Source organism: Pagrus major, chromosome 22 (genome assembly GCF_040436345.1).
Source record: "Pagrus major chromosome 22, Pma_NU_1.0".
Taxonomy (NCBI): domain Eukaryota; kingdom Metazoa; phylum Chordata; class Actinopteri; order Spariformes; family Sparidae; genus Pagrus; species Pagrus major.
In genome coordinates, this window is record NC_133236.1 from 24,405,385 (window position 1) to 24,428,827 (window position 23,443).

Consider the following 23,443-nt stretch of genomic DNA (forward strand, 5'->3'; position numbering starts at 1 on the left):
ATTCTCAATCAGTGAGTGTGATTCAATCACTCTCCCGTGTCTCTATAGCCCTTTGGAAGAAGGCACAATCAGACACAGCTATCAGTCACAGCATGGCACTGCCAAACCCCATCAGCAGTCATGTGGATTGCATTAGAATTGGTCGACCTGGAGCACAGCTGGAGGCCAGAGGTTACTTATCATATCTTTGGCCGGAGAGATGGTTCAGGAAAAGTACCTGGAGTGGGGAGCTGGATTACTCAGGCTTCCCTGCGGAGAACAGTGCTCACTCTTAAAAACTCTTCCCCTGAGTGTAAAGCTCAGGACTATCAGTCCTGGTGAGTGATTGGTTGTTCTAAAAATATACGTAACACAGACGATATGATTTGCACTTAATTTATTTGCATCACATCACTCCGACATGTAAAAAAGACACACAGGTTAGAGAAGGAGATAAGTGACAGTGATACAAAATGTTCGTGGAGTACATTAATGCTTTAAAATCCATGTCTCATCTTATATTTCATATACTCAGACATGACAAATAACCTGTTTTAACAAACAGAGTCCTATATACATTAAGCTCACTTCCACAAGAAGCATAGTAGAGCCATGCTCACATGTACATATCCAGTGAGTGGAAAATGTGACACCACAGGCACGAGGCTGTGTATTACTTTACACTTACATTCAAGCAGAGGCCGTTTAGCGTCCTCTAACTCTGTACACACCGGGCTATTGAGGAGATAAGGAGTGTATTGAGCATATAAACAAAGAGGTGTGAATGAAAGAGGGCCGGGCTGTTGGAGGTGGTGGTGGTGGGAGGATCGGCAGGGTGGAAGTTAAGACTCCTGCAGTGCTTGCTTTCACAGATGCAGATTGATGGGCGAGAGGGACAAAGAGCTAAAGGTTTGCTAAAGAGGATTATTGTCAAACAAGTTCCTGCTCCAGTCTGAGAATTAAGGCAAAGGGAAATACGCTTGTTGTCCCAAACTACAGTGGACACTGCTCGGTAAAAGACAAATTATGAGTAAATACCATGGATGGTAAGGTTGTCAGTTGGTTTACCTGTAGACCAGATAATAATCAAGACAAACCAGCCAGGGGAGCTTTCGCACACAGGTGAGGGAAGAAGAATGTGGCACCTCGCGCCGCAACCTGAACTTGCAGCTGCCGCATATAAATAGGATGCAGCAGCCAGACAGCGAGAGCACAACAGAGAAGTGGCTAACGCCCATGTGCTCGATCGCAGCCCCGACACTTTCTGTCTCTCGCCTGCATTAAAGGCTGCAGCTGGTCGCAGAGCACACCATGCAAATTCACAGCATTTACATGACGGCGTGTCCTTTTTCTCTCTGCGGCTGTGAGAAAAGATCAAGTCAGCTCGATATGTTTTTCCTCCTTTAAAGTCTCAGTTCACTCGGTTCACTGCCCCCTTTGATGCATACACATGAAAGCATACACATAAGTTGATTTTACATGTGAGATATGTTTTTTCTTTTTTCTTAGTAACACATTTGAATATAAAGCAACAACACTGCCGCCCTGAATCTGTCTGCTGGCTGAGAATGTCCCAGAATCCACAGATGTTAGTTCCCAATGCTCACTGTGCTTATATCTGGTTTTCCCTCGCACCATTTGGCATCCCAGCATAAAATATGCCAAACACTTATTAGGGAAGGATGCTAAACTGCCACAGATAGGATCTGTGACTTCAAGCTAATGTAAATAAATTAAAGAGTTTTGTCCACAGTCTCATGAGTTCAGATGAAGCAGAAGAACTTCTTCCAGCTACACCTGGAGAAAGCTTTCGTGCGCCTGTCCGAAAACCTCCTCTTCTTGCTCTTGCGGGCTTTGTTCTTAATGGCGGCGAAGATGGCCGCGTCGAACGCCTCCTTCAAGTTCTTTTGCGTGAGCGACGAGCACTCAATGTAGTCCGCGGCCCTGATCTTCTCCGCCATGCTCCGAGCACGGGAGCTCAGGACGGGCTTGACGTTAGATCGGTCCAGGTTGATGAGGACGTTCACGTCCAGCAAGAGGTCCGACTGAGTCCCGACGAGCACGATGGGCGCGGACGGGTTGTGGGCCCGGATGTCTGACACCCACTTCTTGGTGATGTTGTGAAATGAGTCGGGGTTGACCATGCTGAAGCACAGGAGAAAGACGTCCGTGTGGGCGTAGGACAGAGCTCTGAATTCATCAAACTCCTCCTGAAGGGAACAAAAAAAAAAGACCGGAAGCAAAATTTAGTGTCAATCAAAGTAAGTACAGGCATGACAGAGGAGTGAGCGGACAGACTGAGTCACTTAGGTGTTAGGAAATGATCACCCATTAACATTCAGGGTGAAACTCTGTTACTGAGTCACATATTGGATGAAGCAAGGATGTGGCGTTTGTACTTTCACAGTTCATCTATCATGACACAAAAATTTGATTTGATTTCCCAGTTCATAATTCCTTGAGACAGTGAACATAAGATTGGGGCTGCAACAGTTAATCGATTAGTTATCATTTGTTAAGTTAATCACCAAATATTTTTGATAATCGATTAATTAAAAAAAGTCAAAATTTCTCAGGTTTAAGCTTCTTAAAGGTGCATTATGTAGTTTTGGGGAGGAACATTTTAATCAGAAAGTGTGTTAATGCCTAAACAAACTCTCTCTGTCTTCATGACTGGATAAACAAGCTGACCTTAAAAGGACAACACAGTTTTGCACTGTTTCATTTTGTTTATATGTGGCGGACCCTGCCACCTTTCTACCTTCAAACAGCCTTCTGGGGACCTTATTTTCCTCTGAGAACAGCTTGTTTATTCAGTTATAGAAAAAATAAAAATGTCTGAGTTTGTATTATTACCTCATTAATATTGTAAATATTGAAATTCTGAGTTTGAATTTCTCCTCCAACACTACATAGTGCTCCTTTAAGTGTGAGTATTTCCTGGTTTCCTTTCTGCTCGGCGACAGTAAAGTGAAACTCTTTGGGTTGTGGACAAAACAAGACATTTGAGGATGTCATCTTGGGCCTTTGTAAACACTTATCAACAATTTTCACCATTTTCTGACACTGTATAGACGAAACAACCAATTAAATAATCAAGAAAATAATCAACAGTGGTTATTTACCTGTCCAGCAGTGTCCAGAAGCTGAACTTTGTACGGTGCTCCTTCTACTTGGACCTGACCTGTTAGGAACCAATAACATCATCGGTCAGTATCAATCAAGTTCACTTTATTATAGATTTATTTCAAACGTGAAAATCACACCCATACATGCACACAGCCTACAACAAGTATACAAGTTTAAATCAATCAAATGACACTAAAGTCTCTTCAGAACAACATATTCAGACTTGTATAACTGTAAACTTAATTGTTTATTAACTTGTAAGCAGTGGCACACAGCTGCTTATCAGTCATTTATTTCCTCCATGCTGAACCAAGACAAACACACCAGCCTCCATGCAAAAAAATGCCATTTTTACTCCCACTCTGTACTCTACAATAAAAACTCCTGATGACTGACCTGAGAAGACGTCGAAACCGGTCTGCTGGTACTCGGCCGGGTATCCATTGGAGGTGTAGCTCACTATCATGCTCGTCTTCCCGACGGCTCCGTCCCCGACCAGCATGCAGCTGATGACCCCGGGCTCCAGCTCGTCCTCCCGGGTCAGCCCGCAAGCGGAAGGCACTCGGGACTCGTGGTAAAAGTAATCCATGTTAGGTGGCATGTCGAGCCGCGCGTTAAAGGTCGTGAACGCAGCTTCTCCTCCTGTCTGATCGCACTGAGAGTAGATACTGAGGGAGTCAGCCGAGGGGACAGTTGCTCACATCACGCCGGGCTGGCTCGTCCTGCTGCTGACTGATGAGCGACATGTGTGGGGAGGGAGGCTTTAAAAGGGGGAGTTGGTGCTCAGACAGGTTGTGATTTGCATGGACACTCCCACCCAGAGGAGAGAGACTGAGGAGGTTTCCAGTGCTGAAGTCCAGATGAAGGCCTAATTTCAATCCTTAAAAATCTATTTTCTAAAGTTTTGATTTCACTTTTTATTTTATTTTTCAGAAAATCAGAATCAAAAGGCTTATTGCGACTTGGGTTTTCACATCCATGAACTTTGCCTCAGTACCGTGCACAATAATAAACACAAACATAGCCCCAAACATGAGGGAGCGCAAATAACAACTCATTTAACAAAAAATGTAGGACGGGTTTTTAAAGATGCAATATGTAAGAATTGGTCTGTCTGTTTCAAATGCAAAATAGACGTGGGGCAGCATATCAGCAGTGAAACCTGCTAACTGTAGCAGCCCTTAGCGATCTAGCTCGGTTAGCCGTGCAGCTAGCGGTTGGGACAGGGAGTTTCAGGGGTTAGCGTGCTAAATTCAGTGGACATCCCAGCGACACGATACACAGACATCATTATGTCAAAACTGCTATTTCTTCACACATTGTTGATAATTTTGTTTAATTTTTTTTTTACATATTGCCCCTTTAAAATAAAACATGCATAAAGGAAATGTACAGACAAGATAATCCAATGTGAATTTGTTTATATTTATTTATTTAGGAGCCCGACTGATGCCTGATTTTTTAGGCTGATACCGATATCAATAAAAATCGGCTGATATTCACACTTTTTTGCATTGATTCCTCAAATGTGGTTATGAAGCACTTGTGACAAAGATGAATAGCAGACGCAGGATATACACTTTAACAATACGCTATATCTAAAATGACATCAGCGCACGTGCAGTAAACGTACTGGGAATTTAACAATAACTGTAAACGCTCCCGAGCATCTAAATCTAAAAATTAGGAGCTTTTGTATGTATGCAACACAAATATCCATATTTCGATAATCCCCTGTCTTCATGAATTATGAATTTTATGTTTACTGAGTTTCTGAAGGCACCAAAAATGAAGATCTTTCTCTTCTGATTAAAATCTCTTCCCCAAAACTGCACAGTGCACCTTTAATAAAGCATAAAAAAAAAAACAACAGATCAGGAAAATAATTAGGTAAATCAAAAGCTATGACATGCACAGCCTCTACAACCATTCAGTGGACTAAAAAAACAACACTGAATGAAACGTGTGTTGTCACAGAAGTTTATTTGTGAACTGCGCCACCCAGTGCCAAAGACGAGCACTGCACCCAAAGTGATCACATGATTCCGCGAGTCACCTGATTGTCCGGGTCCACCCTTGTGTTGTGCAGTCGGATGCTAAGCTAGCTGTTGTGAGAGGATGAATGATTGAAATTTCACATTTTCCTGTGCGTCCTGCAGAGAAACATATCATATCCTGCATCTTGAATGCTTCATTTGGACGCATGCGCAGAGAGGAAGTACGCTCGCGTGCCCTTAAAGGGTGGAAGTTGTGCTAGCTAGCTTAGCTGGTTAGCCATGTCGTCTTAGGATTGTTTCTTCTCTAGTCTCTCTCTCTTTTTTTATTTTATCTGGAGAGAAATTAATTCACAGGTGTTGAAATAAGGTGAAATACGGTACACTCGACCATGGCGTCGATACTTGACGAGTACGAGGACTCGCAAAACACCCGGCAAAGCGCGCAGCAGCACGGCCGCCTGTCAAGTGCCAACATCGGGATAACACACTCAGGTAGGTCCGCTGTCCTCTCTGGAGCTGCGTCAAGGATGCTACAACGTTATTATAACTTTTTTTTTTGTTTTGTGAAAGCACACAGTTAAATGTCGCAGTCATTGTTGTTCCCTCGCTGATTTCGCTGATATTTCCATGTGCTTGTCAGGTTTTGTGAATGTGAGACTTGAGGAAGAGAAGCCGATATTCAACAAGCAGCGGATCGATTTCACTCCGCCGGAGAAGATCAACCATCTTGCAGTCTGCAGCAATCAACTCTGCATGAGTCTGGGAAAGGACACCCTGCTGAGGCAAATAGCACCATCATAAATGCACTTAAAACCCCCTGTGATAGTGGTCACTCGTGTTTGTGTTTTGTCTTGATTGGATTAGTTTGAGTTAATGTCTGTTCATCACTGTGATTAGTGCTCATCTGCTTGTAAAAGAGTTGTAATGCACAATGCTGATTCCAGTGTTTCATGTTCTGTTTCTCGTAGGATTGATTTGGCCAAGCCTGATCAGCCTAATCAGATTGAATTAGGGCGGAAAGATGAAAGTAAAGTGCACAGACTGTTCCTGGACCCCACTGGTGAGAAAACCACAACGCTTATTCAAAGTCTTAATAGTTTGTTTTGATGAGACCGTCTTTCAATCTGTCTTGTATCATCTTATTATCTGCACAATCTCTTCATGCCTTTTAAATGTATATTGACTGTAAACATTTTGTAGGTATTCTGTAGTAATTTCTGAGGTGCAAGTAGTATGGCTACCTCAGAGACTGCAGCAACACCTCAACCCGTGCATTAAACGCCCAGTGCTACTACATCCTTTTTAAGATCAGCGTGGCAGTGTCATGGTTATGACTCATTATCAGCAGCAGCTGTATCCACCTCCATATTTTCTCTCTGCAGGCTCCCATCTGCTGATCAGCCTGACCACCAGCGAGTGTCTGTACCTCAACAGGAACACGCAGAAGGTGCGCAGTCTGTCCCGCTGGAGAGGCCACCTCATCGAGAGCGTGGGCTGGAACAAGCTGCTCGGCACTGAGACCAACACAGGGCCAATCCTGGTTGGCACCAGCCAGGGCATCATCTTTGAAGCAGAGATCTCTGCAGCTGAGGGCAGCCTGTTCAACACCAATCCAGATCAATACTTCAGACAGGTGTGACCATCTGTTTTGCATCGTGTTTTGCATGTGTATCAAGTTTCAACACGTAGTTGGTCATGTTTACACGTATTGTTTAAACTGTTTAAGGTTTGTCCATATTATTGGAGTCAAAAGTAGTAGAAAATAGTGTTAAAAAAAATGTTATTTCTTTCTCTTGGTAAATAACATACTCATTTCACGGGACAGGTCCACTCCCTGGAGGAGGATGGCAAGCCTGCACCAGTCTGCTGCCTAGAGGTGGAGCGGGGCCTGGAGAACAAGTACTTCATCATCGCCACAACCCGCAAACGCCTGTTCCAGTTTGTGGGTAAAGTGGCTGAGGGGTCCGAGCAGCAAGGCTTCAGCTCCATCTTCAGCCAGAACCAGGACCTGCTGCCCAGTTTCCAGGAGTTCCCAGCCAACATGGGCTACAGCGAGATCACCTTCTACACCTCAAAGCTTCGCACCTCCCCGAAGGCGTTCGCCTGGATGATGGGTAATGGAGTTCTTTATGGTCAGCTGGACTACGTCAGGCCTGATTCCCTGCTGAGTGATGTTCAGGTAAATGTCCGTGTGTGGGGGAATTTCATCTCTCGATAATGTTTAGTTCTACCCACTTCGCATTCGCCTTTGCTGTCTTTATCTTTATGATTTTATATACTTTCCTATTCACTATCAAACAGGTATGGGAGTACACCCCTGACATTGACCTTAGTGCCAACAGGCCCATCTCCATTGTGCTGACACAGTTCCACTTCCTGCTGCTGCTCCGTGACCGAGTTAAGGCCATCTGCACTCTGAATGGACAGGTGGTATATGAGGATGTGTTCCCAGATAAATTTGGCACTCTCAAGAAGATGATCAAGGACCCAGTTGGCGGGCTGGTGTGGATCTACACCGAGCGGGCAGTTTTCCGGTACCATGTCCAGCGAGAGGCCAGGGATGTGTGGCAGATGTATATGAGCATGAATAAATTCGATCTGGCCAAGGAGTACTGCCGTGACCGGCCAGAGTGCATGGACATGGTGCTGGCTAAAGAGGCAGAGCACTGCTTCCAGAACAAGCGATACCTCGAGAGTGCCAAGTGCTATGCACTGACGCAGAACTACTTTGAAGAAATAGCGCTCAAGTTCATCGAAGCCAAACAAGAAGACGCCCTAAAGGAGTTTCTGCTGAAGAAACTAAATAATCTGAAACAGAGCGAGAGAACACAGATCACCCTGCTAGTCACCTGGCTAGCCGAGCTCTACCTGAACCGGCTGGGCCAGCTGGAGAGTGATGGTAATAGCATCATCTTCCAGGAGACCCGTGATGACTTTCGCCAATTCCTCAGCAACTCCAAACACAAGGAGTGCCTGTACAACAACCGCAGCACCATCTACGACCTGCTTGCCAGCCACGGCAACGTTGACGACATGGTTTACTTCTCAGTCGTCATGCAGGACTATGAGAGAGTGATATCCCACTACTGCCAGCACGACGACTACAGCGCCGCTCTGGAGGTGCTCTCTAAGCACTGTGATCAGAAGCTTTTTTACAAGTTCTCCCCCGTCCTTATGCAGCACATTCCCAAAAACGTGGTGGATGCGTGGATTCAGATGGGCAAGCGGCTGGACCCAAAGAAGCTCATTCCGGCTCTGATGAACTACAGCCACATGGGCAGCACCCAGCAAATCAACGAAACGATCCGCTACATGGAGTTCTGTGTGTACGAGCTGACTGTGACTGAGGAGGCCATCCATAACTACCTGCTGTCGCTCTATGCCAAGTATAAGCCGGACCGTCTGCTATGGTACCTGGAGCAGGCAGGTACACACGCCTCAGAGATCCACTATGACCTGAAGTACGCCCTCAGGCTGTGTGCAGAACATGGCTACCTCAAAGCCTGTGTCCTGGTTTATAGGATTATGGAGCTGTATGAGGAGGCAGTGGATCTTGCTTTACAAGTAAGTGATGTATAATTTTGGGGGGTCAGCATTGCATGTATACAAATACTATCAATAATATGGTCAAGAATCTTGAATAACAGAATTTGACAAATGCAGCTAACTTAAAATGTATTTATTGTTCATAGGTCGACGTAGACTCTGCCAAGTCGTGTGCAGACCTGCCTGAGGATGACGAGGAGCTGAGGAAAAAGCTTTGGCTGAAGATCGCCCGCCATGTGGTGCAGGAGGAGAAAGATGTGAAGAAAGCCATGAACTGTCTGTCCAGCTGCAATCTGCTCAAGATCGAAGACATCCTGCCCTTCTTCCCAGACTTTGTCACCATTGACCATTTTAAGGTATATATTATAGGTGTATATGTTTTGAATTAGTATGAAAAGCATTCAAAACACACTTACATTCCGCCTCAGTGTTTAAGTCAAGATGGATGTGATGCATGGTCGCAGTGTGGATAACAAAAAAAAAAAAAAAATTGTATATTGATTCAAATTAATGTGCTTTATCCTCCGTTCTTTGTGGTTTCTCAGGAGGCCATCTGCAGCTCCCTGGAGGAGTACAACCAGCACATCGAGGAGCTGAAGCAGGAAATGGAGGAGGCTACAGAGAGCGCTAAACGCATCAGAGAAGACATCCAGGAAATGAGGAACAAATATGGCGTAGTGGATTCTCAGGAAAAGTGTGCTGCTTGTGACTTTCCATTACTCAACAGGCCCTTCTATTTGTTCCTGTGTGGACACATGTTCCACTACGACTGCCTGTTCCAGGTAACTCAAGGCAGCTTCCTGCTTTTTCAGTGTCAATAAAAGACTTTGCTTCCTTTAATAAGCTAAGTAACTGTAAGTGTCATGTTTGAGAATTTCAAAGATGTTTAAACCCCTTTAATAATTCAGATTTTTTTTGTTTTTTTCTACCTCATAGGAAGTGACCCCTCACCTCACAGCATATAAGCAGAGTCGTCTGGAGGAGCTGCAGAAAAAGCTGGCTGCAACCACGCAATCCTCCAAGTCACGCCACCGTGCAGCAACCAAGGACGAAGGAGACACCTCCAGCCTCGGAAAGGGCAACGCAGGCACAAGCCGCGAGCAGATAAAATCGGACATTGATGACATCATTGCATCTGAATGCGTGTACTGCGGCGAACTGATGATCAAGTCCATCGACAAGCCTTTCATTGATCCACAGAAATTTGAGGAGGAGAAATCCAGCTGGCTATGAATGAATCCTCTCAATGTGAAAAGACACGGCAGCCCACCATCTGTATGTCAATTACACTGCACCGTATTTAGGACTGGCCCATTCAGTGGATACAGACATTCACCTGATGGCCTGTTGGTAGTGCCTACTGCTGAAAACTGCATCAGCTTCAGTTGTTCTCTCCAGAATACATTTATTGTTGGCAGTATTTGAAGCTGATTTAAAAACCTTTGCACTTTGTATGGGAGTGTGTAGTAAAATGTGGACATTGTCAGCAAAGATACAAGATGGGGTGATGTCAAATATTGCCAGGGCTGTACAGTGCATACAATGTGCCTGAACCTCTCACTATAAAATGATTCAAAAGCTGCACTATACATCTATTAACTACATTAGGTCTTGCACTTGCTTTGTCTATCGGAAACATTACCTGCACTTAGACAATATCTGTGATTCCTTAGTTTTAGTTCATCCGCTCCGCTCTACAGATCTGTGTTGATGTGAATGTGGGTCGGATTAACAAACTGTTATCTCATGTATTCACTGTTTTGCAATTCAACTGTGGCACATTAAAGCTTGGCAGTACTGATTAACTGATTGTTCTGGTTGTTTAAAGTGATTTTAACAGTCAGCTGTGCTGCGCAGAGAGTAATCAATGTCCTTCATCACAGTTCGTCAGGAGCGTACGCCAAATTCTCTGGAGTAGTCAAGACAGTCACATCTCGGAGCAGAAGTAGGGCCTGGACAAGACCTTACCTATGCAGCACAACAGAAAAATATAATACGGTTTGAAAATAAGCTGTGGTTTAATATCAACATTAGAGTTGAAGCCACAGTTACAGCAAGCATCATTGTTAAAAGCCCTACCAGGGGAAGAAGATGTGTGCATCATAATTGTCACTATAAACTGAACAGTAACGGCCGTACATTTATATCCAAACATAACATATATATATATTTTGTAAGTTTCCATTATAATAAAGTTCACTGTCAACACTAAACATCACAGATTAGCTTTATAATAGCCACATTTCACTGTGGGCATCCATCAGTCCCACCATACCTAAAACGGAGTTCCCTTCTGATGACGTAAGACGTCGCTCGGCAATCTTCGCGGTGAGCAGACGCTGTTAATCGACTTCGGAAATTCATCGATGAGGTCGAAATAGTTGCGTATTTGCGGCCGCAAATGTCACAAACTGTACACACGTGCCTCATTTTATTAGATAAAGACGCCGCTTGGATTTCTTTTTCTAGCTGTGTCCTCGGAGACCGCGATAGACGAGCGTCCCTTTATCGGCGATTGATTGAAACGCCTGCTCCTTGCTGTACCCTCGCCATGGCGTCGTGTCTCTGCTCTCTCAGTAACAGAAAGTGGCCGCCTCTCTGCTGTTGCTGCCGACTCAAAGCTCACAGACTCGCTCGGCGCCCCAAACCGCCATTTTGGAGTCAGAGAACCGAGAGTCGGCAGCAGCGAAGAGAGAGACGAAAAGGGGGACACGGGGGCCGAGGTGAGAGACTCCATGGTGGTTGTTATGGCGAAGGAGCAACGGGGGGAAGATGGCCGGGAGGGAGAAAGAATTAAAAACATGGGGATCGTTCGTTCCGAGTCCCGCCGCTCGTATCCGCAAGCAAGGGTACGAGAGGCGCGGGCGGGAGGGCCTCGCTTGTCGCTCGCACCGCGGCTAGCCTGTTTTAAAGAATTGCTATTAAACCGATATCATATCTTAATACATTGTTTAGGAAGGGAGGTGGTGGCCTTAAAGAGACAGAACCGATTTGAATACTTCATATTAATGGTGCCGAGAGGACGTCTGTGTCAAAACGCTTAGTGCCGGATAAGCTAGCGTCTGTGATGAAAAAAGCTACACTTAGAGGAGGGATAGCGAGGATGCAGCCGCTCTGCCACAAAGGCTAGGTGGTAAAGAAAACCAACCAGCGTCTGTGGTGTGGTTTACTCTAACCAGCGAGCTGTCAAGCGTGTGTGTGTGTGTGTAAACCAGCACCTTGACCCTTTACTATCATTGATCGGAGGCAAACGCTACTGTGTGCTGACACAGCGAGGCTGCTAACGGTCGTTAGCTGGCGAGCTTTTACAACCCGGTGCACCATCCAAGGTTAGCTAGCAAAACCCCGGCTAATGCTAGCTTGGTTCTGCTAGCTAGCTAGCTAATCACAACATAACGGTGCCTTAGCTAAATGAAGCTACATGTTATCCAGGTTAACACAGCTCTCAGTTTTTCTTCATTTTGAAAAAAAAAACAAAACAAAAAGACCAAACTCTCGCTTGGCTTTAGCTCATATTATCCTCCCACATGCCAGGCAGTGAAACTTGAGTCAGAAAGTCAAGTGAATATGTTAATGAGTGGTTATTACCACATTAAAGGTTGCCATGTTCATTGTCTCTGTCAAAACAATCACATGTGCAGTCAAAAATGACATAAGTGGAGCAAGCAGTGTAATGCTTTGTTATATCACGTGTGTAATAGCCTTGGGGAAGTGAAACTATTAAAAGTTTATCCAGTTTGACCTTTTAACAAACTGAACTGACTGATGTGAAAGTAGTCTGCAGTGTGTACTGCCCTGTGTTACAGGACCAAGGGGGGAAACAACTGTTCTTAGAAAAGTAGAAATGATCCAGCCAGCACATTTTTTCCTTCATTAAATATTTACATTATAAACATGAAAGCAAGCCCTGTACAGTTTAAGTACATAGTGTTGCAGGAGCGGTCATTTTCTTCCTTTATATGTATTTACTGTTATAACATTTTAAACAAAATATATTTTCATGGAAAAGCTCATTATTTGAAATGAACAATGCACAATGAATCAAACTCCTGCTAAACAGAACACAACACGAGAAAGAGCACGATCACTCCTTTAAACACTTTAACATTGTCATGTGAATATTAGCTTGTGACTGTGTTTCTTCCTCTGTAGGGGTTTTCATCTTTGTCTGATCCTTAATCTTGGAACCAAGAACAATGACATCCCTTCCTGAGAAGGTAGGTCCGCTGTTTGTACTGCATCGTGCTCAGTGAACCACGTGCAGGCACCGCACCGCACGCCCAGCCATTTGAGGAGAGTAGTCTCGATATTTGGACTAAATGTCCATTTTGTTACCATGACAAAATTTGAGATGTTGGCAGCGACTGAGAGGTGTGGAGAAGGAGAATATCTCCCACATGCCGGACTAGAAAATCTCTTGGGATAGTAAAGGCGAAAAACTCAGCAACTGCTTATGAACGTCTTGTGAGTCATTTACAAATCCTTTAAGTGGTATGAACCATCATACCGCCAGTTCTTGCTATGATTTAGGTGAATAATGATAAAACAGCAGAGTGTTACTCACCCCATAGTTAGTTTGTCCTGTACTGCTCACTCTGACCTCGAGCCATCTGCCTCTGCTTCTCTCTCTTCAGTAAAAGTTGCTGCCCTGCTGGGCAGAGGTGTCTGTGCTGCATGGCGTCAGGGCAGGGTGGCCGGCTGGAGGTTGGGGCATCAGGGAGCTCTGCCCTGGCCAAACCTCTCTACCTGCAGCGCTTAGAAAGAACCCTGAGGTTGGACACTTTCCTGCGCCAGACTGCCGCCATCTTCAACAGAGACATAACCAGGTACAGACACATTCTGGGATCAGTTCTGCAGTTTCAAGACGGCTCATGCTTTGATTAGTGGTCTAAATGCTGTTTTCTTGTTGTTGGACAAATGATGGGCTTAATGTTGCGTGTTTTTCATGTTCTAGTGATGACAGTGATGACAGCGATGGTGCATTGGGGAGAGGGCTATCCCTGGATCCCTCCAGTCAGCATACAGCTTTGACTGTGAAGACTGAGCCATGTGAGCCAGGGGAGGGGTTGGCAGAGGGGAAGCCCCTCAACGGAGTTCTGCTGCAAGGTAAAGGTAAGATACATATATATTAATATTTATGTTATTCACATATAACATACTGTCTGTGGAAGATATCATGTGATGTTTCTTCTCTCCCTGTAAACTCCACAGACCAAAAGGCAGATAAAACTAGCTTCTATAATTTCTCAAAGCTGAAGAAGAACAGAAAATGGCTGAAGGTATTTATTATTCTCCATCTTACTACAGATTTAAGCTTTTTTTTGAGTGATACATTACACAATTCCTTGTTCCTTCTCCGTCTCCTGCAGAATATCCTGTTGAGTGACGACACCACAGACTCGGACACAGATTCCGATGACTCCGACTTCAGTTTGTCTCGGGAGGAGCTGCACGACATGCTGAGGCTGCATCGCTTCACCAGGCAGCATCAGAGCAAGTTCCACTCTGACCGAGAGGTACATGCACACGCACACACACACACACACACACACACACACACACACACACACACACACACACACACACACACACACACACACACACACACACAAATACACACACAAATACAATAATTAGTATCGTCTGACAGTTGTTTTTTGTAACATCTTCATTGCATTTTTCCATCTTTGTATATTTTTCCTGCAGCTTCACCAGTATCAGTACTACAGCACTGGACTCCTCTCTACTCATGACCCCTTCTATGAGCAGCAGCGCCACCTACTGGGCCCAAAGAAGAAGAAGATCAAAGATGAGAAGAAATTCAAGGGTAAAAACAAAAGAAATGTGAAGCAAATAACTGAATAATTACTGGATTAGTTGATAAGATTTCAAGTTAATCATTCACATACTTTTTTCCTACAGCCAAACTAAAAAAGGTGAAGAAAAAGAAGAAACGGGGAGAGGGAGACTTTATGGATGAGGGGCGTCCTTATGTCACCAAGATCTTTGCAAAGTTTTCCCATGATGCTCCACTACCCGTAGTGAAGAAGAAACATCTCACCATCGAGCAGCTGAACGCACGGCGACGGAAGGTCTGGCTCACCATCGCTAAGAAGGAGATCCCCAAGGTTAGTATGCACGATCCTGATAAACACGTTCATGCTCAAGAACTTCTGGTGAAATGTCCAGCACCACTTTTAAATCCTAATTATTCTGTTTATAACTATTTTGCAGTCTTTCAAGCAGAAGACGTCTGCTAAGAACTTAGTGCTGACCAATGCTAAAAAGGTAAGTCAAGCGGACACACTACTGTGTTGTTAAAATGAACTTTTAAGGGTTTATTCTGAATCTTTTGTTAAATACACTCTGTTTGTTCCACATATTTCTGTTTCTGGTTGAGTCACGACACCAACTCTTCATTTTCAGATCGTTCAAAAGCTAATTGTAGATTAAGTACATCATTAAACCTCATTTTTTTGTTTGCCCTAGTTGGCTCATCAGTGCATGAGAGAGGTTCGCCGTGCAGCTATCCAGGCCCAAAAGAACTGTAAGGAGACGTTACCTCGGGCTCGCCGCCTCACCAAGGAGATGATGCTTTACTGGAAGAAGTATGACAAAGTGGAGAAGGAGCACAGGAAGAGGGCGGAGAAGGAGGCCCTGGAGCAGCGGAAGCTAGATGAAGAGATGAGAGAAGTAGGTGGAATGGATATTGTTGTCTTTAGTCAATTAGCACATTTTTCATTGAAATATTTGCATCAACATACGTTTTGAAAACATAAAAAAAACATTTCTGCTTTCCTCCTTCTCTCGCAGGCCAAGCGTCAGCAGCGCAAATTGAATTTCCTCATCACCCAGACAGAGCTGTATGCTCATTTCATGAGCGGTAAAGCCAACATTGGGGGTCCGGAGGGAGATACAGCCCAGGAAGAAATTCTGAGAAAGCTGGAAGACACCGCGGCGCACAGACAGATCGACATTGGAGGAGGCGTAATGGTCAACATGGGACAGGAGGACTATGGTATGAATGGCTCAGTCGAGTTTATTCTGTTACTGGAGCGGAGTCAGCAGCTGAAACTCAATACTGAGTCTGCTGCTGCCAAACAGACCAGTTATTATTATATTTCTTACCTCTTCAGCCTCTTTTCTGTCTGCAGATTATATTTCATGTTTTTTCCTCCTCACAGTTTTAATGTGCTGTTGAGCAGCAGGATATCTGTGCAGTGACCTACTAAAAATAAGAAACAGGTCACTGAGGGGTCACTGTTTTGTTTTCCAGTTTTGATATTCTACAGTTCATTTCTGATAAATTAGAAACGACATGGGTCATTTTTTTTTATCATGGAATTGTATGTGATTTCAGATAGTGATCACTACAAGTCCCAGGCCTTGAGGAATGCCAAAGAAGCCTACCAGATTCATCAAGAGAGAGTAAGTCGATGCACGCACAACCTCAGAGATGAACTCATCACACTCACACACACACACACACACACACACACACACACACACACACACACACACACACACTCTACTCCATAATAATCCCCAAATCTCTCCCTGTAGACGCGGATGTTTGATGAGGAGGCTAAGGACAGCCGCTGCGCTTCGCTACACGCAGCGTGCAGCTCATCCTCAGGCGCCGGCTCCGGGTTTGGAGAGAGCTACAGCCTCTCCAACCCGTCCATCAACGCGGGTGAAGACATTCCTCAGCCCACCATCTTCAACGGCAAACTCAAAGGTTACCAACTGAAGGGCATGAACTGGCTGGCCAACCTCTATGAGCAGGTACCCACGTCGGCCTCTGACATGAGAGACACAGTTTACTTCCTCTTTCTCTCGGTGCTTTCAGTTGGCATGTTGTTTGACGTGAAATTTGTATCTGCTTATTGTTCTTGGTTTTACAGGCATTGCAGAGCTTTCCATATTATTATTATGTGCTTTTTTAATCACGTTGAAAGATTTATTGTCTCCTCCCTCTGCAGGGAATCAATGGAATCCTGGCAGATGAGATGGGGCTGGGGAAGACAGTCCAGAGTATCGCCCTGTTGGCACACTTAGCAGAGGTGAGAGATTTTAAAAAGCTTTGCGGAATATTCAGTTGTTTTCCCTCTACTCACTTATGAAAACATCTAACATCTTTGTGCACCTGCATCCTTCAAAAAGAGTCCCATTGAATGACTCACATGACTTATTCATTGTTGCAAGTAGCTGATTCGCAGGTTGTACGGTCTCATAACACCAAAAGGAGAAAAAGTGGAATTCAGGGGAAATACGTGTTTTCACTGGCAGGAAGATGCACGGCGTGTTCCCCCGTTGCATCCTGTTATTGGGCGCTCGCGCGTGCAGACACACACACACACAGTGCACCTGTTGTGGCGGCTGACGATGTATTCTTCTTCTTTGTTCCTGCACAGAGAGACAACATCTGGGGGCCGTTCCTGATCATCTCCCCTGCATCCACGCTCAACAACTGGCACCAGGAGTTCACCCGCTTTGTGCCGAAATTCAAGGTGAGAATGCGCTAAGCGGAAACACCTTCAAAAACACGTCCGCAGGAACCCCTGACACCATCGTCTCTGCTGTCCTCATCTGAGAACTAGGAGGATAAAACCTGTCTGGGACTAATCATTAGGGGGCAGTATTGTACTACGAGACTGTGTTAAAAACCGGCCTCTGTGTGCATTCTTAAATGTTAAAAAAAAACATTTATCAATTACATCAGCTATCAGCAATGGTTACATGCACACTCACATGCACACATGCACGCACACATAGCCACTACAACATGCACGATTCTTTGTTGTGCTCAACACTCAACTCTGCCAGTTTGAAAATAAATCAATTCCAGTCTGTTTTGCTAATGAGGTGTGAAAAGACCCCATTACACAATTTGAAGATAAGCTTCCTGAACACTCAAAGCAAGACTGACCCAAAACAATGGAACACCAGCGTGCGTTGAGCGATGCAATGATGTGTAAATCTTTTCACATCGCATTTCCATCAACAGCTCGCCAACTGGCGCGGTGATTCATACGTGATGCTATGTCTAAGTGTTTCTTCTGGAAACATCACCGTAGCTCTGTTTTCGTTTTACATTGCTCGATGTAAATGCAAGCGGTTTGGAAAAGTCTGAAAGTAGGATTCACACACAACTCGAGACTCACTATTCCCCCATTTTTAAACTTTGTCTGTCAGGTGTTGCCATACTGGGGGAATCCTCATGATCGTAAGGTGATCCGGAAGTTTTGGAGCCAGGTAAGGAAGAGATGGTGACTATAACTACACGGATACAATGCTTTATTGTGTTATTTTGTAGACCTGTCACCATTACCTTTTTTATTAGATGATATATTGTCCCATAAATCATTTAAATAAATCACATTATTGTCATGTTAAGACCTTTTCTGACATTTTTATGCCTCTAAACACAACGGGCAATATTGAGTTCAGTTATTTTCTTTTCATCTGTAACCCCATCTCTCTGTGTTTGTCTGTGTTTCAATAGAAAACCCTTTACACGCAAAATGCACCTTTCCACGTGGTGATCACAAGCTACCAGCTGGTGGTCCAGGACGTCAAGTACTTTCAGAGAGTCAAGTGGCAGTACATGGTTCTGGATGAGGCGCAGGCGCTGAAGAGCAGCACCAGGTAAAACACTAACATGGCTGCTGTGTCATCATGTAACACTGTATTCCCAAAACATTAAAAGTTTCTTTAGCTTGATATCTGCATCTTTTGATCCCATATTCAACTGCTAGTTTAAGCAGATAAACACGCCATCCAGCAGACTTTCCTAAGCCCTATTTGCACAGGACTAGGATTACCAGAGGACCTTGTGTCATTTAGAAATTACCACCCCATGTTTGTGTTTCATGTGGTGCAATCATACTGGATAAGCAAAGTCTGTATTTTACTCATATTTACTGACTTTATATGATGTCAAGGCTCCGTGTAACAAAAACAAAGCGAGGCGTCTGTTCTTTAGCAGCCACATTATTAGTATAGTTTAGAGTTGAACCGCCCACTTTCTGCATGTGTTACAAGCATAAATACACATTTACAGCTCATTAAGATCAAATAACAGATGCTTTGTGGCTGCACTTGAATATTACCTTGTGAACCGTTTGTTGATCCTAACTTTGTCTGTCATCACTTTTAAATGTCAATATAATTGATATCACAGCACAGCTGTTGACTGACTGCTGTTCAACATATAATGATTCACGATCAAGTTTCTTACTTGTTCGTTTGTCTGACAACAGAAAACAGATGTTTTAAGAAAAAATACGACCCCTAATCACGAAGATGCCGATTAGCATGGGGCTAATATTATTACGTGACCTCGGAGATGGTCAAAAGATGGCAGGTAATTTGCCGTGGAATTGCGGACATGGCAGAGTGGCACGGGATTAAGATCACAAAATGGCCTCTGTATTTTTGTTACAAATTACTCGAGGTCCCCTAGGTAATACTGGTCCTGTGTGAATAGGGCTTAAGCTAACATGAACAGAGGCCAGCAGTTCTTTTTAATAGTACAGTGGCTATAAACATGCTGAACAGCAAAAGGTCTATTTCAAAAATCAACAAAACACATTATGACCTGGAAAAATAAAGTTTTCTATAATTGCATAACGATGCTTAATTTCCTTTTTCTCTATGATAAACTGGCCAAAACCTACAAAACTAGTCTGAAAATATCTTGAAATGAGAAACATACATAAACAGTGTTCCACAGTTTGAGTAAGTGGTGTGATAACAGTAAAGTTAAGTGTTGAATAAACATAATAAACTCATGCAGTCGTTGCACCAGATCTCCAAATGTTCAACGTTTCCTTTCTGTGTGTTCAGCGTTCGGTGGAAAATCCTTCTGCAGTTCCAGTGTCGAAACAGACTGCTGCTCACCGGGACGCCCATCCAGAACACAATGGCTGAGGTGAGCAGTGTGTGTGTTTGTGTGTGTGTACGCTGGTGCATGTGTGTTCATGTGAGCCAGACAGAACTGTTGACGACCGTATGTTTTTACTGTCTCTCAGCTGTGGGCCCTGCTGCACTTCATCATGCCTACGCTGTTTGATTCCCACGACGAGTTTAACGAGTGGTTCTCCAAGGACATCGAGAGCCACGCTGAAAACAAGTCGGCCATCGATGAGAGTGAGTACAACTCTACAGCTGAGGGGAATAATGGTCCTCTCAGCTGCTTGTTGAAGTTTTTTTTCCCCTCGTTTCCAGCTCACGACACATACGATTTTCAACTCATTTGTACGGAAAATTCCGTCATCTGTTTGCCAATGTTGTGCTTTTATTTCTGCCCGCAGTCCCATGTGATACATTCTGAAGCTAAACATTGACGGTTTAATGTTTGTGTTTCAGACCAACTGTCCAGACTGCACATGATCCTCAAGCCTTTCATGCTGCGCAGAATCAAGAAGGATGTGGAAAACGAGCTCTCAGACAAGGTAGAGGAACATAAACATGATTTATATTGATTAAGCTTCGAGAGACTGGACATTTTTCTGTTTAGGTACCTGGAAAGCGCTTGAAAAGTGTTTGAATTTTGCTCTTGAAAAGCTGTACGAAGCCTGTGTATAGTTTATGTAAAGATACTTAATTTAAAAACAATCCAATATTCTATTTTGTCATCACAATGTAGCCGTTCGTCTTTCCTTTCCCATTGCACCCTTTGTCCGTCTCGCTGACACACAAGGTGTTGTAATAAGCTTGTGAATGATGCTTGTGCTGGCAGATCCTCTTGACAGATGTTGGACTCCGGGTCTCTCGCTGTCACACGCGGCGCACACATACTCACTCACGAGCTGTGGGAGTCTCGATACACACAGTCAGAGGAATGGCAGAGTTCACGGCTCCCCCACATCTGTCTCTTCCCCCACATGCAGTCCTGCCAGCCCGCTTCCTTTTTTCTCCTCCGCTCTCGTTGGTTTCTCTTGTTTTGTCAGCACAGTTCACTCGTGGTTCACGGTCGGGTTTTTACGCTTTGTTGTTGTTCGGTTTCACTGCTCTCATTGACGCGTGACACTAGATAAACCAGAGATTTTTAAATGTGTGTTTAAAGCTTGTGGGTCAGGCTGGGCATCAAGTCTGCAGCGATAAATATTTTTTTAGTTGAGCCCATGTGAAAATACTGTGTGTGTTCTAATGGAGGCATAACATAGCAGTAGTGCTGAATCATTTGTCTGTACTGTAGCCACATATATATGCAGCCTTTTTTTTTAACTGTAAGTCAATCGTTTTACTAACCATGTCCAACTGAGGATATTTCCATTCACTGTTGTCTTATTACACATGCTCCCTTTTTGTTTTATTTCATACCAAAATGCAGGCAACCGCAGTGACTTAGTTAGGGTTGTACCGATCCGATCACGTGACTCGGAAATCGGGGCCGATCACGCCACTGAAGACTCGATCGGGACTCGGACGTTACGACCCGATCAGAGATCGGTTTTATATATATTTATTTAGTCATTATTTGTATTAGATTGTTGATATATGGGCTATTGGTGATTCAAAATAAAAAAAATAAAATGAGTATTTACTACCACCGTTTACGACATGCGCATGCGCAGAAGACCAGCACGCCAGTTTGTTTTGAAGCGGAGTGGCGAGTTGTGGCGCACCATGTCTGCTGTGTGGAAGTATTTTAAAGTGAGTGACGAGAACGATGCAGTTGCAAACTGTCAGATATGTAAATTTGGGATATCGAGGGGTGGTAAAATATAATAAAAAATAAGGGACACCTTGGATAGTTTTCTTCGATCTTTTTAATTTTTTAAATGTATTATAAGAGTATCGGATCGGGACTCGGTATCGGCAGATACTCAAAAATCAAAGGACTCGGACTCGTATCGGGGGCAAAAAACCCTGATCGGAGCATCCCTAGACTTAGTCATGACTTACAGCCCTGAACTTCACAAAACAAATTCAAGAAAACCATAGAGACAGTTTACAGTGTTATCAGGCCACTTCAAATGACATTTTATGATCTAATCATTCAGTTTTGTAGAGTTAGTAGCCAAAACAGTGTCATGAGATACTCTCTGGGTGTTCACAATTATGGCCCAAGTTAGCTATAGTGGGAGACTCGGGATGGGAACCATGTGAGGCTTGCTGGAAGACTTTTATAACCCAGTGATGGAATCGGTTACTTGATATAAAATCAAATTGGCAATAAAAGAAAGATATAAACATTTTATAAACCAATGACTGGCTCTTGGTCAAAAGATGTGAGCACATTGTTTTATAATAAATAGTTTGATGATAGGCTTGGGCCTATAAATATGTTTCGCAATATCGACCAGCTGTGTGATTCTTCACACTTTATGATGTGGTAATTTAATTATTTATTTATTGCTCCTATAAGTATTACCAGAAGATGCATTTCTTTTAATATGGTGATGTCTTGTAATTCCATGTTGGATGGGCCAGATGCTTAGCTTTACAAAACTCAACTTAACTCAGTTAAACTAAATTGGTAGGTATCTGAAATCCAACTGCTCGTACAGGAATATCTGAATAAGCTGTCTTTTACTCACTTCAGAGAAACAATATTAAAATAATGATGTTATATCTTTTAAACACACTCCTTCTGCTCTCTTTCTCTACAGATTGAGATCCTGACCTACTGCCAGCTGACGTTGCGACAGAGGTTGCTCTACCAGGCTCTGAGGAACAAGATCTCTATTGAGGATCTGCTGCAGTCGTCCATGGGCACGGCCCAGCAGTCCCACAGCACCACCTCGTCCCTCATGAACCTGGTCATGCAGTTCAGGAAGGTACGAGCTGTGGCCTGCGTTCAATTGTCCTTTCGGTTTTCGGCACAAAAATCGAATAAAGTACAACAGTTTGGATTATTTTTGTCAGAAGCAGCAGCCACGATGATTGATCACAGTTATTAGTTGTAATGATTTCAGGAAGTATCGTGTCTGAATCTGAAATTCAGCATGAATACTTAAACAATGAATTGGCAGTCTAGGAACAAACATGAGTAGTGCCAGGTTCCCTGCTTTTCTTTACTAAATCCACCATCTTGTGTCTGCCTGTGTGTAGGTGTGTAACCACCCTGACTTGTTTGAGCGCCAGGAGACACGCTCTCCTTTCCACATGTCCCTCAAGCCCTACATCATGTCCAAGTTCCTCTACCGTCATGGCCTCCTCCACGCACACAACCAGGCCAAAAACAAGTAAGTACTTCCACACGAAAGAACTCACAGACTCACTCAATGACAGGGAACATCCAATACAAACAGTTTTAGTGGACATTTGTTGATTTGGGAGTCGCAAAGGGCTATTATCTCAATTATAGCTATTAACAGAATCGCTCTGGGTCGGATTTTGCTTTTTCTCACATTGAGTGACGTAACTTTGTCCATCACGACTTCCTCCTCAGATTACTTCAAGTGCTGTTGTCTCCCTTCTCTCCAAACCACATCCAGCAGTCGCTCTTTCATAGAAAAGGTGAGCACGTATGAAGCTACGTACACAAAGCTCTTGATGGAACCAGAAGTTTGTTTACTCATCTGAGTGGATCTCTTTCACTTGACTTTCATTGCTCAGATTCACCCCAGCTCCTCCCCTCCCCAGCCTATTTCACCTTGTTTGTTATTTCCACATTTTCTCTTGTTTTTCTTGTCTTTGTTTCGTCTCGTATCCTTCATTCTGTATTCTGTTTCTTACTGTTCCAGGTGACGACAAAGGAAGCTGTTTCTCCTTCCTGCGCTTCATCGACGTGTCCCCAGCTGAGATGTCCAATCTCATGCTGCAAGGCACCTTAGTGAGGT

At 43.9% G+C, this 23,443-nt stretch overlaps 3 protein-coding genes across 6 annotated transcripts in view; 2 read left to right on the forward strand and 1 right to left on the reverse strand.

Annotated features, from left to right (window-relative positions):
- Window positions 1-359: 359 nt before the first annotated feature.
- Window positions 360-3,858, reverse strand: rhov (ras homolog family member V). Its single transcript, XM_073492887.1, has 3 exons — window positions 3,505-3,858; window positions 3,105-3,163; window positions 360-2,189 (listed from the first exon to the last, which is right to left on the reverse strand). The coding sequence occupies exons 1-3, from the start codon at window positions 3,707-3,709 to the stop codon at window positions 1,743-1,745; spliced, it is 711 nt and encodes a 236-aa protein (XP_073348988.1). The 5' UTR covers window positions 3,710-3,858; the 3' UTR covers window positions 360-1,742.
- A 1,308-nt stretch (window positions 3,859-5,166) lies between these two features.
- vps18 (VPS18 core subunit of CORVET and HOPS complexes) lies at window positions 5,167-10,456 on the forward strand. The gene is made up of 9 exons (XM_073493073.1): window positions 5,167-5,597; window positions 5,746-5,887; window positions 6,074-6,165; window positions 6,488-6,738; window positions 6,931-7,284; window positions 7,407-8,669; window positions 8,798-9,007; window positions 9,197-9,433; window positions 9,588-10,456. The coding sequence occupies exons 1-9, from the start codon at window positions 5,495-5,497 to the stop codon at window positions 9,882-9,884; spliced, it is 2,949 nt and encodes a 982-aa protein (XP_073349174.1). The 5' UTR covers window positions 5,167-5,494; the 3' UTR covers window positions 9,885-10,456.
- A 781-nt stretch (window positions 10,457-11,237) lies between these two features.
- Window positions 11,238-23,443, forward strand: part of ino80 (INO80 complex ATPase subunit) — a 38,302-nt gene continuing 26,096 nt past the window's right edge. For 3 of the 4 annotated variants that reach the window (XM_073492878.1, XM_073492879.1, XM_073492880.1), the window contains exons 1-24: window positions 11,238-11,374; window positions 12,804-12,868; window positions 13,286-13,477; window positions 13,606-13,763; window positions 13,863-13,930; window positions 14,021-14,167; window positions 14,358-14,478; window positions 14,574-14,779; window positions 14,886-14,939; window positions 15,141-15,344; window positions 15,465-15,669; window positions 16,012-16,079; window positions 16,215-16,436; window positions 16,634-16,714; window positions 17,066-17,161; window positions 17,847-17,906; window positions 18,157-18,299; window positions 19,500-19,584; window positions 19,685-19,802; window positions 20,022-20,107; window positions 22,271-22,438; window positions 22,713-22,846; window positions 23,053-23,120; window positions 23,348-23,441. In XM_073492878.1, coding sequence (XP_073348979.1) covers window positions 13,326-13,477; window positions 13,606-13,763; window positions 13,863-13,930; window positions 14,021-14,167; window positions 14,358-14,478; window positions 14,574-14,779; window positions 14,886-14,939; window positions 15,141-15,344; window positions 15,465-15,669; window positions 16,012-16,079; window positions 16,215-16,436; window positions 16,634-16,714; window positions 17,066-17,161; window positions 17,847-17,906; window positions 18,157-18,299; window positions 19,500-19,584; window positions 19,685-19,802; window positions 20,022-20,107; window positions 22,271-22,438; window positions 22,713-22,846; window positions 23,053-23,120; window positions 23,348-23,441 — 2,738 coding nt within the window. In that variant the 5' untranslated portion in view covers window positions 11,238-11,374; window positions 12,804-12,868; window positions 13,286-13,325. The remainder of the gene's footprint in view (window positions 11,375-12,803; window positions 12,869-13,285; window positions 13,478-13,605; window positions 13,764-13,862; window positions 13,931-14,020; window positions 14,168-14,357; window positions 14,479-14,573; window positions 14,780-14,885; window positions 14,940-15,140; window positions 15,345-15,464; window positions 15,670-16,011; window positions 16,080-16,214; window positions 16,437-16,633; window positions 16,715-17,065; window positions 17,162-17,846; window positions 17,907-18,156; window positions 18,300-19,499; window positions 19,585-19,684; window positions 19,803-20,021; window positions 20,108-22,270; window positions 22,439-22,712; window positions 22,847-23,052; window positions 23,121-23,347; window positions 23,442-23,443) is intronic. The other variant, XM_073492881.1, reaches the window with a different exon arrangement.

What these genes read in the sequence shown, in the direction of transcription:
- vps18 (XM_073493073.1), top strand. Translation starts at nt 5,495, where the DNA reads ATGGCGTCGATACTTGACGAGTACGAGGACTCGCAAAACACCCGGCAA. An exon ending in CATCGGGATAACACACTCAG is followed by an intron (nt 5,598 to 5,745) that starts GTAGGTCCGCTG and finishes TGTGCTTGTCAG; the next exon opens with GTTTTGTGAATGTGAGACTT. An exon ending in CAGTGGATCTTGCTTTACAA is followed by an intron (nt 8,670 to 8,797) that starts GTAAGTGATGTA and finishes TATTGTTCATAG; the next exon opens with GTCGACGTAGACTCTGCCAA.
- rhov (XM_073492887.1), bottom strand. Translation starts at nt 3,709, where the DNA reads ATGCCACCTAACATGGATTACTTTTACCACGAGTCCCGAGTGCCTTCC. An exon ending in CGGTTTCGACGTCTTCTCAG is followed by an intron (nt 3,164 to 3,504) that starts GTCAGTCATCAG and finishes GGTTCCTAACAG; the next exon opens with GTCAGGTCCAAGTAGAAGGA. An exon ending in TTCTGGACACTGCTGGACAG is followed by an intron (nt 2,190 to 3,104) that starts GTAAATAACCAC and finishes TGTTCCCTTCAG; the next exon opens with GAGGAGTTTGATGAATTCAG.